At 43.2% G+C, this 15,575-nt stretch overlaps 1 protein-coding gene across 2 annotated transcripts in view; it reads right to left on the bottom strand.

The window, feature by feature from the left end:
• DCTN6 (dynactin subunit 6) overlaps positions 1 to 15,164 on the bottom strand; it is a 30,274-nt gene extending 15,110 nt beyond the window's left edge. The window contains exons 1-2 of one of the 2 annotated variants that reach the window (XM_033229984.1): positions 14,778 to 15,164; positions 6,885 to 6,949 (exon numbers count right to left, since the gene is read on the bottom strand). In XM_033229984.1, the coding sequence (XP_033085875.1) occupies positions 6,885 to 6,949; positions 14,778 to 14,800 (88 nt within the window). In that variant the 5' untranslated portion in view covers positions 14,801 to 15,164. The remainder of the gene's footprint in view (positions 1 to 6,884; positions 6,950 to 14,777) is intronic. The other variant, XM_033229993.1, reaches the window with a different exon arrangement.
• Positions 15,165 to 15,575: the final 411 nt, after the last annotated feature.

Raw genomic sequence — 15,575 nt, 5'->3', positions numbered from 1 at the left:
CTGACCTCGTGATCCACCCGTCTCGGCCTCCCAAAGTGCTGGGATTACAGGCTTGAGCCACCGCGCCTGGCTAATCCATGTTTCTTACATAAAGAACCCAAACAAATAAGGACACTTTTTAAAAATTTTTAAACATTTTTTTCAGAAGATACCAGAAGCACACATTTTAAAAAATCAAAATAGGCCAGGCGTGGTGGCTCACGTCTATAATCCCAGCACTTTGGGAGACCACAGCAGGTTGATCACTTGAGCACAAGAATTCGAGACTAGCCTGGGCAACGTGGCAAAACCCCATCTCTACTAAAACACCAAAATTAGCCGGGCATTGTGGCGGGCATCTGTAATCCCAGCTACTTGGGAGGCTGAGGCAGGAGAGTCACTTGAATCCGGGAAGCAGAGGTTGCAGTGAGCTGAGATTGCGCCACTGCACTCCAGCCTGGGTGACAAAGTGAGACTCTGTCTCAAAAAAAAAAAAAAAAATAAGATAAACCTAAGTCCTGTAAGACATCTTACACAATATTTAAAAAATAATATGTGAACTATTTTAAGTATGTATTTTATTATTATTACTGTCTTTATCATTATTAATGATTACTAAACAACTAATTGGAAAATGCCTGGTTAGAAATCTGAGGGCTGTGTCCAGAGAGGCAGAGAAAGCACCGCTGCATTTAGGTGAGACCAGTGATTTAGACACCACCTCCACCTGCTGGCAGCATTGCAAACTACAGGTCCCAGTGTTAAGCGGCTGAAATAAAAGTTTGAGAAACGATCAACTTTAAATTGTGAGGTGACAGCAAATGTCACAGGCAATAATACATCAAATAGCTTCTCTCAACTTCTTGTGGGTCTTTTCTGGGCACAGAATTAAGTGGTTAGCATAAGCGGACTTCAGGATATGTAACCGCTAAGATTTTGGTTTGGTGAACTTTTTTTCTTTTTGGATACAGAGTCTCGCTCTGTCGCCCCGGCTGGAGTGCAGTGGCACGATCTCGGCTCACTGCAACCTCGGCCTCCCAGGTTTAAGCAATTCTCCTGCCTCTGCCTCCCGAGTAGCTGGGACTACAGGCGCCCACCACCACGCCCAGCTAATTTTTTGTATTTTAGTAGAGACGGGGTTTCACCATGTTGCCCAGGCTGGTCTCGAACTCTTAAACTCAGGAAATCGGCTCGACTCGGCCTCCTAAAGTGCTAGGATTGAAGGTGTGAGCCACTGCCTCTGGCCTGGTGAACTTCTTAAAGGAAGGCTGTGATTTCCGTGAATGATGCGGATAATTCTGTCTGTGTGGTCTGATGATGGGAGGTTGGGCAGCAGAGAGTCCAGAGCCCAGCAACTCAAGCACCATTAGAAATAGCACACTGAAACGTGGCCATGGTTCACTTCATGCTTTTCTGATGCCATGAGCACTTTTATTATACCTAGATCGGGTCTGAATTCAACATGAAGTTTAAGGGTCTTGAGGTTAAAGTGCTTTAAAAATAAAACCCTGTCACCATGGAAAACACTGTTTGAAAGCTTGCTGTGAACCCTGGCGCTCCTTCTGGCAGGGTAGTTTGTGTATTTTCTTACCAAATGTGCTGAAGCCCTATTTGGCTTATCTCCTTGTTTGGATAAATGTGTCTAGAGTTGGAACTGCCTTACTGGCTGATGAATTATTTTTCTAAATGGGTTGGCTGGGCTTGGTGCCACATAGCCAGAAAGATATTCCTTGCATCCAATTTCCATTTCCCTGGTAAAGGACACTTTTCCTGTCTATCTTTGCCACAGAAAGCAATTTTTGTATACATTTCCATTTGTCAATAAATAATTCAAAAGGCCTTAAGCTCTGTTTTTGTGACAACTAAATTTTCTTGAACTGTAAGCTGAAGTACCTGTAAGAGTGCTTTATAGGTGATAATTTCTCAAGTCAAAGCCACTGTTCTGCCTTACTGAAAAAGACTGCTGCAATGAAAGGGAGGCTTTTGGTCTGTATTAAAACTCTCCTAGAGAGACTAAATAAGTGGGACAAAGTGCTTCCAGCACAAAACATTTCCACTGTGAAGAATTCTGCCTTCACATACTGATGTCCTGACTAAGTCCTGTCCCAGCCTCTTGCCCTGTAATGGACCATGGGACTGTGCTTCAAGGTACCTTTCGGAAAGGTTTTCAGCTCTCAAAGATTTACGGGAAATAATTCATGGCCCACGAATTAAGGCAGACTAACTAAAAATAGGCTTGATGCTATGAAACCTTATTTACCCAAATTATAATTCACAAGTGGGCTGTTACTTTTCCCAGGCTTTGTCTCTGAACAGCCTTGAATAAGGGGGTCAGGCTCCAGCAGAGTTTCAAGTTATAGGGTTTCTGGGTAAGGACCCTACTTCCAAGCATCCAGCTAGTTTCTCTGAAAAAACAAATACCTGCTTTTCTAGGAAAACAGATTGAGTTTAAAGTTCCATTAGCCTGAAACACAGCAAAGGAAAACATTACTTCCTTCCTAAAATATTTCAGAATGGAATAATTTGTAAAAGTATACATGACTAGAGGATGGAAAATTACACAAAACATCCTGAAAAAAAAAACTATGAATTAAACTATAGTTTATTGCTACTTAACTCAGATAAACTAAGCAAAAGCAACAATAAAAGCCCTAAGATGAAAAATAAAGCAGGGTGGTGAGAGTTGTAATCAGATGACTTATCTCCACTCTTTGCTTTTATAATTATATCTCCCAGGAGCTTTTTAATCTGATGCATTACATCAGAAAAATGAGTTAATAGAAGCCAAAAGACTTGAGACATTTTATACCAAATACAACAATGACAAAAATGATTATCTAAATACCAATTCTGGAAAATTCCCGTATTATACAGTTGAAGATAAGAAACATATATAACAAAAATGAGACAAGAATTGTAGAAGACAGAACCATCAGTAACTGTAACACTCTTCTGAACCTTCATTTTTCCTCAAATTTTCCTTAACTTTTAAAATTGAGTTTTTTTCTCTTCAGTATTTGAGCAAAAATTTTCTTGTTTTGAAACACTGGGTCGCCGGGCGCGGTGGCTCAAGCCTGTAATCCCAGCACTTTGGGAGGCCGAGATGGCGGATCACAAGGTCAGGAGATCGAGACCATCCTGGCTAATACGGTGAAACCCTGTCTCTACTAAAAATACAAAAAACTAGCGGGCGACGAGGCGGGCGCCTGTAGTCCCAGCTACTCGGGAGGCTGAGGCAGGAGAATGGCGTGAACCCGGGAGGCGGAGCTTGCAGTGAGCTGAGATCCGGCCACTGCACTCCAGCCTGGGTGGAAGAGCGAGACTCCGTCTCAAAAAAAAAAAAAAAAAAAAAAAAAAAAAAAAAAAGAAACACTGGTCAAAGTAAATTTAACAAGTATTCACTTGGAGGCCATCTGCTGTGATAAACTTTAAATCGCTAGATATTTCTTTCCTTAAAAATGTATTACCACTTCTTATGTTATAATCCATCACTGAAAATCTGTGTTAACTTTGGAGGCCGAAAAGGGCAGATCATTTGAGGTTAGGAGTTTGAAGTCAGCCTGACCAACATGGTGAAACCCTGTCTCTACTAAAAATACAAAAAAAAATTAGCCAAGTGTGGTGGCACATGCCTGTAATTCTGGCTACCTGGGAGGCTGAGACACGAGAATCGCTTGAACCCAGAAGGTGAAGGTTGCAGTGAGCCGAGATCACGCCACTGCACTCCAGCCTGGGCAACAGAGTGAGACAGACTCTGTCTCAAAAAAGAAAAAGAAAGAAAGAAAGTCTGTGTTAAAATGTCATTTTAACTATCAGAATTGTGCACCACCAGCTAGTGGTCAAAAACTAGTTGAAGGGCCAAGAGCGATGACTTACACCTGTAATCCCAGAACTTTGGTAGGCCAAGGCAGGAGGATCAGCTGAGGCCAGGAGTTTGAGACCAGCCTGGACAAAAATACAAACATTAGCCAGGTGTGGTGGTGCATCGCTGTAGACCTGGCTACTTTGGAGGCTGAGGTGGGAGGATCACTTGAGTGAGGAGGTTTGACACTGCAGTGAGCCATGACCACACCACTGCACTCCAGCCTGGGCAACAGAACAAGACCTTGGTTCTAAACAAACTAACTAACTAACTAACAAACTAGATGGAAAATAGCTTTAAACAATGTACCTCCTTATGTAATATATATATATATTTTTGGAGACACGGTCTCATACTGTCATCCAGGCTGGAGTGCAGTGGTGCAATTACAGCTCACTGAGCCCTCCCAAGTAGCTGGGACTACAGGCATGCGCCACCACATGCGGCTAATTTTTCCCTTCCTTCCTCCCTTCCTCCCTCCCTTCCTTCTGCTAATTTTTCTTTTTTCTCCTTCCTTCCTCTCTTTCTCTTCCTTTCCTTTTCTTTCTTTCCTTCCTTCTTTATTTTCTTTCTCTCTCTCTCTTCCTCTCTCTCTCTCCCTTCCTTTCCTCCCTCCCTCCCTTTCCTCTTTCTTTCTCTCTTCCTTCCTTCCTTTCCTTCCCTTCTCTATCTCTCTCTCTCATCCCACTATATTTTCCACACTGGTCTTGAACTCTTTCTGGCCTCTGCTTTCTTAAATAATTTCAACATGTAGGGAAAGTAGGAACATAAGAGGCATAAAGGGGGAGGAGCACAACGTAGTGAAAACCAGAGGGAGAAGCAGGAAAGTGAATACTGATCCCTGATACCCCTAAAACTCAGTCCTAGGCAGTGGTCCACCAATCACTGGCAGCTACCTTCCTTGCACAGATAATGCCTTTACAGCCCAGAAAATCTTCCGTAAAAGATGTTATTTCAAATCTGAAATACATATCCCCCACCCACGTAATGTCTGTGTATATTTATGCCTGCAGATGTAGCTATACTATCTACATATGCTATCTACATATCTATCTTATAGTAGACATTATATAGTTATTTTAAATGGGGTTGTTGTGGGGCCAGGTGTGGTGGCTCACACCTGTAATCCCAACACTTTGGGAAGCTGAGGCAGGAGGATCGCTTGAGCCCACGAGTTTAAGACCAGCCTGGCAAAATAGCGAGACCCTGTAACAAAATAACAACAACAACAACAACAAAAAACGGAGTTGTTGTAACATTGGGGGATTTTTTTAAAAAAAAAGACAAAATGTAAAATGGGGAAGAAGTAGAAATGCCAGGGAAAATCTACATAATTACTTCAGTCTTACTTTCCTTCTAACTGAAGAATGCGTTGTAAACTACTATAAGGTATTATTCCTAGAATATCATGATGATAGCCACAATTATAATGCAGTAAAATGATGAGTAAAAAGAACACAGAGGAGCATTTTGGTAAATATGTGGTCCCAGTCTGCAGTAGATTGTAAAAAATTAAAAAACATGCCCCTCCTCATTTTCCTTCATAAACACTTTGCAAGTGGTTTAGATAATACAGAAGACAAAGAGTTAACACAGCAATGAAAAGAAACAGGGCCATCTTCTACATTTTTAAAGTATCTCAATTTAAAATAATTAAATCAACCAACCTGGCAAATTCTTAACAATGTTCCCTAATACTGGCACAATCTCCACTGGTTTTATAAGACAAGATGCCTAAATTGTTTGGAGGCTTGGATATTTTTGGGGAAAAAATATGACATTACAGGGTTTTTTTTCTATTAAAGAAACTGTTCATTTAAGGAAATAAAGTGTATTTCCTCTCTGAAAGTGTAATAGGTCACTGAACACTTTAGTCTGGTAGCATACAGGTGACATGCGGCTGTTGGTAAGAATGAGCTCACACTAATAAAACTGCAAGGGCACCATATCCAGGAAAACCCCAGGTAAAAGAACAGAGTAAAATGTCTGAGGAACTTAGTCAAGTTCATGTAAGTAAAATGTTGGACTTGAGCTCTGGAAAGGCTACACTGAGAAGATCTGACCACGTTAACAGCAAACGGTTATTGACAGCTCACTACTCACAATTTTCATGTTCTCTTTCAAGAAACCTAAGAGGTAGACACTACTATTTTGCATGTTATGAAAATTGCTCATTGCCATCCAATATCTCTTCTCCTCTTTTTCCTTGTAATAGAACCCTAATCTCATTAGCAGCTGCAATGCAACCAGCTAAGACTACATCTCCCAAACTCCCCTGCAGCTTGATGTGTCTCATGGCTAAGACAATCTCATGGACACATCAAGCTGCAGGGGAGGATCGTGTGGAACTTTCAGGAAGGCTATTTAAAGGGAGCTGACTCACAGCTGGGACACATGCCCTTTTGCTTCCATGCCTCCCCTTTCTCATCCAAGATGACAGTTGGTGCTCTAGCCATCACTTCCTGGCCTACAGGACAGGAGGTCCATGCTGGACAATCAACTGATCAGCCCTGCATTACTTACCTCAAAACTTTTTATATGAGAGAATAAACCTCTGCAGGTGTAAGCCACCCCTACATGCAGCCAAACTTGATCCTGGTATACACAATTATGTAGATGGGAAAAAAAAAATCAAGGTTAGAGAGGTTAAGTAATATGTCCAAAGTAACCCAGCAAGAAAGGAAAAAGGAGCAAAGCAGCCCAGGTCCGTTGACTCCATGGCCCACGCTCTCCACGAAGCCCCACAAAGGCAGCACCGTAGCACAGTGCCTGGCACACTGCAGGTACACAACAGATCTCTCTCAAATACACGAATGACTTTGTTATACAGCCTCATTAGTATTTCAGATAGGAGTTTAAACACAGCCTCCATCACACTGTATTCCTTCAGAAATTTTAAACACATAGGAGAAAATGCATTATTTTGTCAACAAAACTAGGACATCCGTGAAATAAACATGGAAGACAGTATCTAATTGTAAAGCACTAAAATAGATTAAATCACATTAATTCTTGAAAAACAGTAAGTAAACTATTTTCTTACCGATAGTTACATCTCCTCTGATTTCACTTTCTACACATACCACTGCTCCAGGAGCAATCTTCACACTGTAGCAAGAAAAAGGTAACATTTACCAGGGGTAAGATTAAAAATACTGTTGGAGAAGCTACCCTGACACTGTAATGAAAACAAGGTTTAAAAAATGATGGAAAAAAAGACCAGGTGCAGTGGCTCACACCTGTAATCCCAGCACTTTGGGAGGCTGAGGTGGGCGGATCACCTGAGGTCGGGAATTCGACACCAGCCTTACCAACACGGAGAAACCCCATCTCTACTAAAAATACAAAATTAGCTGGGTGTGGTGGTGGGCACCTGTAATCCCGGCTACTCGGGAGGCTGAGACAGGAGAATCGCTTGAACTTGGGAGGCGGAGGTTGCAGTGAGCCGAGATTGTGCCATTGCACTCAAGCATGGGCAATAAGAGTGAAACTCCATCTCAGGAAAAAAAAAAAAAAAGATGGAAAAATGGAAAGTCAATGGTAAGAGGGTAAGGTTTTAATAGATTATAAATTTTTTAATTGGTATATTGTCCATCATCCCAAATCACATGTGCTATAGTATTAAAATGCTTGAGAAGAGTTTTGAACCTTTTCTTTTAATACCAGCATGTTTCTAAACAGCAAACAGCTGAAAACGACCTAGATATTCATCAGTGGAAGACTAGTTAATAAAATATGGTATACTATGGACTATTACATGGTCATGAAAAAGAATGAATAATCCCTTGTTAAGATTTTGGAATGGCTGTGCACAGTGGCTTACACCTGTAATCCCAGCACTCTGGGAGGCCAGGAAGGGGAATTGCTTAAACCCAGGAATTCAAGACCAGTCTGGGCAACATAGTGAGACCTCATCTCTTAAAAAAAAAAAAAAAAAAAAAAAATGGAATGATCTCCAAGCTATATTGTTAAAAGTAAAAAAAGTGAAGTGAGAAAATGGACAGTATGTAATATGCCATTATTTTTGTAAAGGCAGGGTGAAAAAATATACATTTAAACTATTTAACAACCAGCAAAGTAATACTAACTTAGAAATTTAAAATTTACAAATATTTCTATTTACTCTCATATATATATACACACACACACACACACGAGAAACTTTTCACAAAGTAATATAAATTGTAGTACAAATTGTTCAAAAGACTAATAATTTCCATATAACTTATTGATGCTTTTTTCTATTCTGCTGTTATCTTTCGTTTGACAAAGCTGTATGTAAACACCGACCCTAGCTGAACCATGAGTTGACATGAGGAAGTGCATCAAATGACTTCCCCATTACAGTGATGGTTATTAGGAAACTTCTTTTCATTAAGAAAAGAATTTTTCTTTCTTTTTTTTTTTTTTGAGACGGAGTCTCGCTCTGCCCCCAGGCTGGAGTGCAGTGGCGCGATCTTGGCTCGCTGCAAGCTCCACCTCCCGGGTTCACGCCATTCTCCTGCCTCAGCCTCCCGAGTAGCTGGGACTACAGGTGTCCGCCGCTACGCCCGGCTAATTTTTTTGTATTTTTAGTAGAGATAGGGTTTCACTGTGTTAGCCAGGATGGTCTAGATCTCCTGACCTTGTGATCCGCCCACCTTGGCCTCCCAAAGTGCTGGGATTACAGGCGTGAGCCACCGTGCCCGGCAAGAAAAGAATTTTTCTAAATGGCAATGACATTCATGGTGTTAAATCTGCTCTCAGCTACTATGAAATAACACTAACATTTTAGATATTTTGTCTTTGTAATTTTGTTTGGATTTTTCAAAATTTTGATTTCCAATTGTTCCACTTTGGGCTGGGCATGGTGGCTCATACCTGTAATTCCAGGACTTTGGGAGGTCAAGGTGGGTGGATCACCTGAGGTCAGGAGTTTGAGACCAACCAACCTGGCCAACATGGCGAAACTCCGTCTCTATTAAAAATACAAAAATTAGCCGGGCATGGTAGTGGGCGCCTAGAGTCCCAGCTACTGGGGAGGCTAAGGCAGGAGAATGGCATGACCCCGGGAGGCGGAGCTTGCAGTGAGCCGAGGTAGCGCCACTGCACTTCAGCCTGGGCGACAGAGCAAGACTCCATCTAAAAAAAGAAAAGAAAAGTGTAAATGTTTGTGCAAGAACACTTATGTAAAAATATTAAAACACTATTTTACCTGTTCTATCTATGTTGAAATACCATATGCATACATGTAAGCAGAGACTAGTAAGTAACAAAGTAAAAACCTCTTCCCCCTCCCAGGTTGGACATCACTGAATGAGTAGAAGCACCAAAGTCATGAAGAGAAAGGGAGCAGGTAAGGCTGAGAGGAAAAGCAGGACCAGCCCATGAACAAGCTTGTACACCATGACAAGGGATTTGAATTTGCAACTGTAGGCAAGAAGTCACTGAAGGATTCCCATTCCCAAGCCAACAATGTCACAAAATGGTATGCAGATAATTGACACTTGTATGAAGAAGTACTTGGCAGTGGTGGGGGTCAGGGAGGCAGCTGGTCTAATCCTACAGAGATAATGCAGGCCTGAAATGCTGTATTAGTCCGTTTTCACACTGCTATACAGAACTTCCCTGAGACTGGGTAATTTATAAAGGAAAGAGGTTTAATTGACTCACAGTTCCACATGACTGGGGAGGCCTCAGGAAACTTACAATCATGGCGGAAGGTAAAGGGGAAGCAGGCACCTTCTTCACAAGGCAGCAGGACAGAGAGACAGTGAGAGCGCAGGGAAAACTACCATTTATAAAATCATCAGGTCTTGTGAGAATTCACTCACTATCATGAGAACAGCATGGGGGAAACCACTCCCATAATCCAATCACTTGGATTACGCGTCCCTTCCTCAACAGGTGGGCATTATAATTCAAGATGAGATTTGAGTGGAGACACAGGGCCAAACCATATCAAATGCACTGGTAGCACATAGGAGAAGCTGCAGGTATGTCTAGGAAATAGAAACAAGACTTGGCAACAAACACATTTAACAAAAATCTGGTTTCTAGGCAACGTTGAAGGTAGGTACTTTCCATTCCTTGTTACAGGCCCCAAGGACCATAAGGTGTGTATAGTCACATCCCTCAGTATCCAGTATCTGGGAGATTGGTTCCCAGACCAATCCTCAGATGTTCAAGTCTCTGATATAAAATGCTGCAATATTTGCATAAAGCCTATACACATCCTCTCATACTTTGTCATTTCTAGATAATTTATAATACCTAATATAATGAAAATGCTATGAAAATAGTTATACTGTATTGTTTACAGACACAATTTTTTTTTCCTATTTTTGATCTGAGGTTGGTTGAATCCATGGATGTGGAACCCACGGATATAAAGAGCAAACTATATTTGCTTTCTTCTCTGTGGAGGGGAAATAAGTTTGACTAGTGTATTAGTCTGTTCTCACACTGTTAATAAAGATGTATCTGAGACTGGGTAATTTATAAAGGAAAGAGGTTTAATTGACTCACAGTTCAGCATGGCTGGGGAGGCCTCAGGAAACTTACAACCATGGCAAAAGGGGAAGCAAACATGTCCTTCTTCACATGGTGGCAGGGAGGAGAATGAGTGCCCAGTGAAGAAAGAAGTCCCTTATAAAACCATTAGATCTTGTGAGAACTCACTCACTATCATGAGAACAGGATGGGGGAAACGGCCCCCATGATTCAATTATCGCCACCTGGTCCCTCCCACAACATGTGGGAATTATGGGAACTACAATTCAAAATGAGATTTGGGTGGTGACACAGCCAAACTATATCAACTACAGAAGGATGGGGGTGAGGGGCATGGAGTGAAATAAGAAAACTGGTGCCATCCTGTCCCCTTCCTGGGAAGTGATGATTTCTGATGGAGAGGGAAACTGAAATTCCAGGGCTCAAAATCAGCTGCTCTGACTCGCTCTGACTCAGCTTCATTTATGCCAGAAAAACAACCCAAACCAGCCTGGGTCACATGGTAAAACCCAATCTCTACAAAAAATACAAAACTTAGCTGGGTATGGTGGCTTACACCTGTACTCCCAGCTACTTGGGGGGCTGAGGCGGGAGGACTGCTTGAGCCCAGGAGGTAGAGGTTGCAGTGAGCCGAGATCGCACCACTGTACTCCAGCCTGGGTGATGGAGTGAAACCCTGTCTCAAATAAAAAAAAAAAAGAAAGAAAGAAAGAAAGAAAAAAAGAAAAAAGAAAAGAAAAAGAAAACTAACCAAAAGTCAGGAGCCAAGGAGCAAAGTCAAAGCCTCTAGGTTTCTGATCTGGAAAACTAATGGCACTATCTGAGAATAGCCTATGGGAGGAGGGGCAGATTTCAGAGAAAAAAGACATTTGGCTAAATTTTAGATTAACTCAGTCTGAGGTATCTATGGAATGGTCACCAGATATGCCCAATAAGTAATTGAAAAGACAGATTTTGAAGCTCACAAGAGAGTTCTAAAAATATAGCTGTGAGAGTCAGAAGGGTAAAGATTCTTTCATTAACATGTCTCTCCATCATTTCTATGCCAGAATCTTACCCCAGAGTATTCCCTAATATACAGGCAAAGTAAGATGAAAACTATTTTTCAGATTGTACCAATTTCCCTACTAGTGTGATGAACTAAAAAAAAAAAAAGACATACACAAATTTTTCTTTCACAATTTAGGGTGGTCAAACCTTCACACCGCAGGTTATTTTTAAAGATCTAAGTAAAGAGAAAAATAATGTATCAAATAGAAAACACTACTAATCCCTGAGTCTATCTTCAAGAAATGGTTTTGAGAATAGACACAGCTCCAGCTGTTTCCATCATTTTGTCAGGCTCTGCCTTTTTACAAGGCATAAGTCAATGAAATCGTACCAATGGTCCTTCTGGGTGATACAGCCTGTCAAGAGGCAATCTGGGCCAGGTGCAGTGGCTCACGCCTGTAATCCAGCACTTTGGGAGGCCGAGGTGGGCATATTCCTTGAGGTCAGGAGTTCGAGACCAGCCTGGCCAACATGGTGAAACCCCGTCTCTACTAAAAATACAAAAATTGGCCAGGTGTGGTGGTGGGCACCTGTAGTCCCAGCTACTCAGGAGGCTGAGGCAGGATGATTGCTTGAACCCGGGAGGCAAAGGTTGCAGTGAGCTGAGACTGCGTCACTGCACTCTAGCCTGTGCAACAGAGTGAGACTCCATCTCAAAAAAAAAAAAAAAAAAAAAAAGGAACCAGGCATGGTGCAAAGCTTTCACTGCACTCCAACCTGAGCGACTGTCTCAAAAAAAAAAAAAAAAAAGTCAATCTGCTGAAATAACAGAAAATATGTAGCCCCCCTACTGTATTGGAGAAGAAAGATTTTAGTAAGATTAGAAGAAATTAGAAGAAAGTAAAAGAAAGAAAACTTTTAGTAAAAGCAGAAAATCATCTGGTCTAACCCTCTCATATTTACAGAAAAAACTGAAATTCAGAGACTAGAAATTTCTTGGAGCAGAGTTCATTCCTGGGGCATCACTGTCCTGAAATCAGTCATCTCTCTTCTAGTTGAAAGTTTTCTGGAAACATCCTGTCACTCCAGATGTTTTTCCATGATAAATGAATGACACTGTCCTTGAATGTATCACCATCTGTAAATGTCATTTCTCTGATATTTTTCATTTAAAGTGGGTTTTTATGGTAAAATATGCAGTTTTATTAAGCCCCGGTCAAATAAATTAGCCTCTATAAAATGTCTCTTGTTTTAGACCTTATTTCTCATTGCAATTTTCCATTTCCTCAGCTTCCTTCTCATTACGAAAAGAGCATTATCTAACATTTAACTTGTCCTGGGCAACTGAGAGTAGGAGAGACTCACAAGTGCCCCCTGCCTTCAGTTTTACGCCCAAGGGAGAGATCCCAGGTAATGCTTGCATCACAATCAGCACACTTCTCAGTGGGGCAGGGAAGAATTAATTCACAACTAGGCCAACTAAAACGTGGTCCCAATATCTCTGCAAGGACCCCTCTGTATCTCGGAGTGGTGGGAGCAGAGAGGTGAGTCGGCAGATGGGAGGGCAAGACTTAACCTCAGATCTGTTAAAGTAACAAGTCAACAATACCTTCATCTTCACTGTAAGCTACTATCTACTGCACATAATATTTATAACACATCTGTTCCTCTTTAGCTTACGAAAAAAATTATAGAGTATCTGCTTAAATGGAAGAAAAATCTAAATTTTAATTTATGGCACCAGAAACAATGTCAGTTTTCTTTTTCAAAAAGAGTCAGCAGAGGGAGCTCAACACTGCTGCTGTTCAAAATGGCTTTACTTTTGCACTTGTGTCATCCCAGCCACCAACAGCCACCAACAGACCCCAGCAATGAAGACTACCGGAGAAGAAGCCAAAATTGCCGTCCTCACACGTTTACAAAGGAGCTTGTCCACTCCACGCCTGGCAGAAAATGTCACAGTTCTAACCTTATACACTATTGGTGAGAATGTAAATTAGTTCATCTATTGAAAACAGTATGGGACGGGCACGGTGGCTCAAGCCTGTAATCCCAGCACTTTGGGAGGCCGAGACGGGCGGATCACGAGGTCAGGAGATCGAGACCATCTTGGCTAACATGGTGAAACCCCGTCTCTACCAAAAATACAAAAAATTAGCCGGGCGTGGTGGCGGGCGCCTGTAGTCCCAGCTACTCGGAGGCTGAGGCGGGAGAATGGCATGAACCCGAGAGGCGGAGCTTGCAGTGAGCCGAGATCGCGCCACTGCACTCCAGCCTGGGCGACACAGCCAGACTCCGTCTCAAAAAAAAAAAAAAATAGTATGGTGACTTCTCAAAGGACTAAAGACAGAAGTACCATTGGACCCAGCAATTCATACAGAACTACCAATCCAAATGGAACTACCATTCGACCCAGATATCTACTCAAAGAAAACCATCGTACTAAAGACAATTAAACTCCTTTGATTATCACTGTACTACTCACAACAGCAAAGTATGGAATCAACCTAAGTGTTCATCAACGGATGACTGGATAAAGGAAATGTGTATCTATACGATGAAATACTACAGAGCCATAAAAAAGAAAGGAATCATGTCTTTTGCAACAACATGGATGGAACTGGAGGCCATTACCGTATGAAATAACTCAGAAACAAAATCAAATGCACATGTTCTCACTTTTAAGTTGGAGCTAAAATGAGTACACAGAAACATAAAGAGGGAAACTGAACAGACACTGGGGACTCTAAAAGCAGCGAGGGTAGGAGGGGTGTGAGTGCTGAAAAATTACCCATCGGGTACAACGTTCACTATTTGGGTGATAAGTACACCAGAAGCCCAAACTTCACCATTACGCAATATATCTGTGCAACAAATCTGCGCATGTACTCCCTGCATCTTAATATATAGTGTGTGTGTGCGTGCGTGTGTGTCACAGTTCGAGGCGCGGCCCCCCTTCTGACAGCGACCATAAATCCCTTTACACACCCCACCCTCCAGAGACAGGAAGGGCCTGGGGTGCGGCCAGCACTGGCGTGGGGGTCTCGCAACATGCAGCAGAGAATCCAGCGCCAAGCCGTGGGGTACAGCCGCCCCAAGCACCGCCGATTATGCGGGAGAAGGGAGCCGGCCTCCCCCTGCGCCCCAGGAAAAAGCTGACGTCACCCTCCCCTCGCAGCCCCGCCGGGAGACCCCCTCTGCGCAGGCGCCTGCGAGGAGGGAAGGACAGACAGGAACAAAAACCTTCCAGGCGGCGACTCCGCGTCCCTTCTCAGCCCTCCCCGCCCCCACTCCGTAGCCCCCTCCCTCAGTGGACGCCAGGTCTGGGCTTGAGGTACCTTCAGCCCGAAGGCCCAGGATGAGACACCCTCTGAGTCGCCACCATTGGCGACCAGGAACAGGTTCCACCCTTACGCAAAGCTGAGAAAGGGCTCTTCTCAAGCAGCAGACCCACCTCTTTTGAGTCTTCTCCGCCATGGTACGGCCCCAATTGGAGCGGAGATCGACACCACCGCCTGGGTAGAGCAATAATTCCACATGCGATTGGAGCGCCTGGCAGGGTTGGGAAAGGGGTGGAGCCGGGGTGGGGCGAGGACCCTGCGGGGCGGGGCCAGGGAAGCTTGCGGCTGTTGTTAGCGTCGAGTCTGGGTGCACAGGACTGTGCGTGGCCGCGGGGCGGGGCCGTAGACCCTAATTTGGAACAGCCATTGGCTGGACACAGGCCAGCACTTTGGGAGGCCGAAAGGCCGAGGCAGGAGGATCGCTCGAGGCCAGGAGTGCGAGACTGCGAGACCAGCCTGGGTAACATAGTGAGACCCTCTCTTCCTAAAAAAAAAAAAAAGAAAAAGCCTGTCACAATGACCTGCGCCTGTACCCCTAGTTACTCGAGAGGATCGCCTGAGCCCAATGAAGCTGCAGCGAGCTATGAGCATGCTACTGCACTGCAGCCTGGGCTACAAAGCTAGATACTATCTCTGATAAAAGAATAAAAGCTGTTTATTGCAATCCAGTGCGCGTCATTATGCCCTCATTTTACCCACTTGCGTAGGCGTGATCACACCCTAAAGATATTCCTCTGACCTCACCGTTGCTTCTTTTCAGCCTCTGCCTTTCTCTACACATTAGGACTTTTCCTGGCCCTTTTCTCGCTCTATCCTTCCTATAGGTTAAGTGCCCTCTACCTGCTTGCTCTCTAATGAATGTCTCTGGTTCTGCCCGCTCTGCCGATCTTCACACCTGATATTCAGTTGAC

Source organism: Trachypithecus francoisi, unplaced genomic scaffold, assembly GCF_009764315.1.
Source record: "Trachypithecus francoisi isolate TF-2019V2 unplaced genomic scaffold, Tfra_2.0 Contig01440, whole genome shotgun sequence".
In the NCBI taxonomy this organism is placed as follows: domain Eukaryota; kingdom Metazoa; phylum Chordata; class Mammalia; order Primates; family Cercopithecidae; genus Trachypithecus; species Trachypithecus francoisi.
The sequence above is the reverse complement of the archived record's forward strand: the minus strand, read 5'-3'. Positions and strand labels throughout refer to the sequence as shown.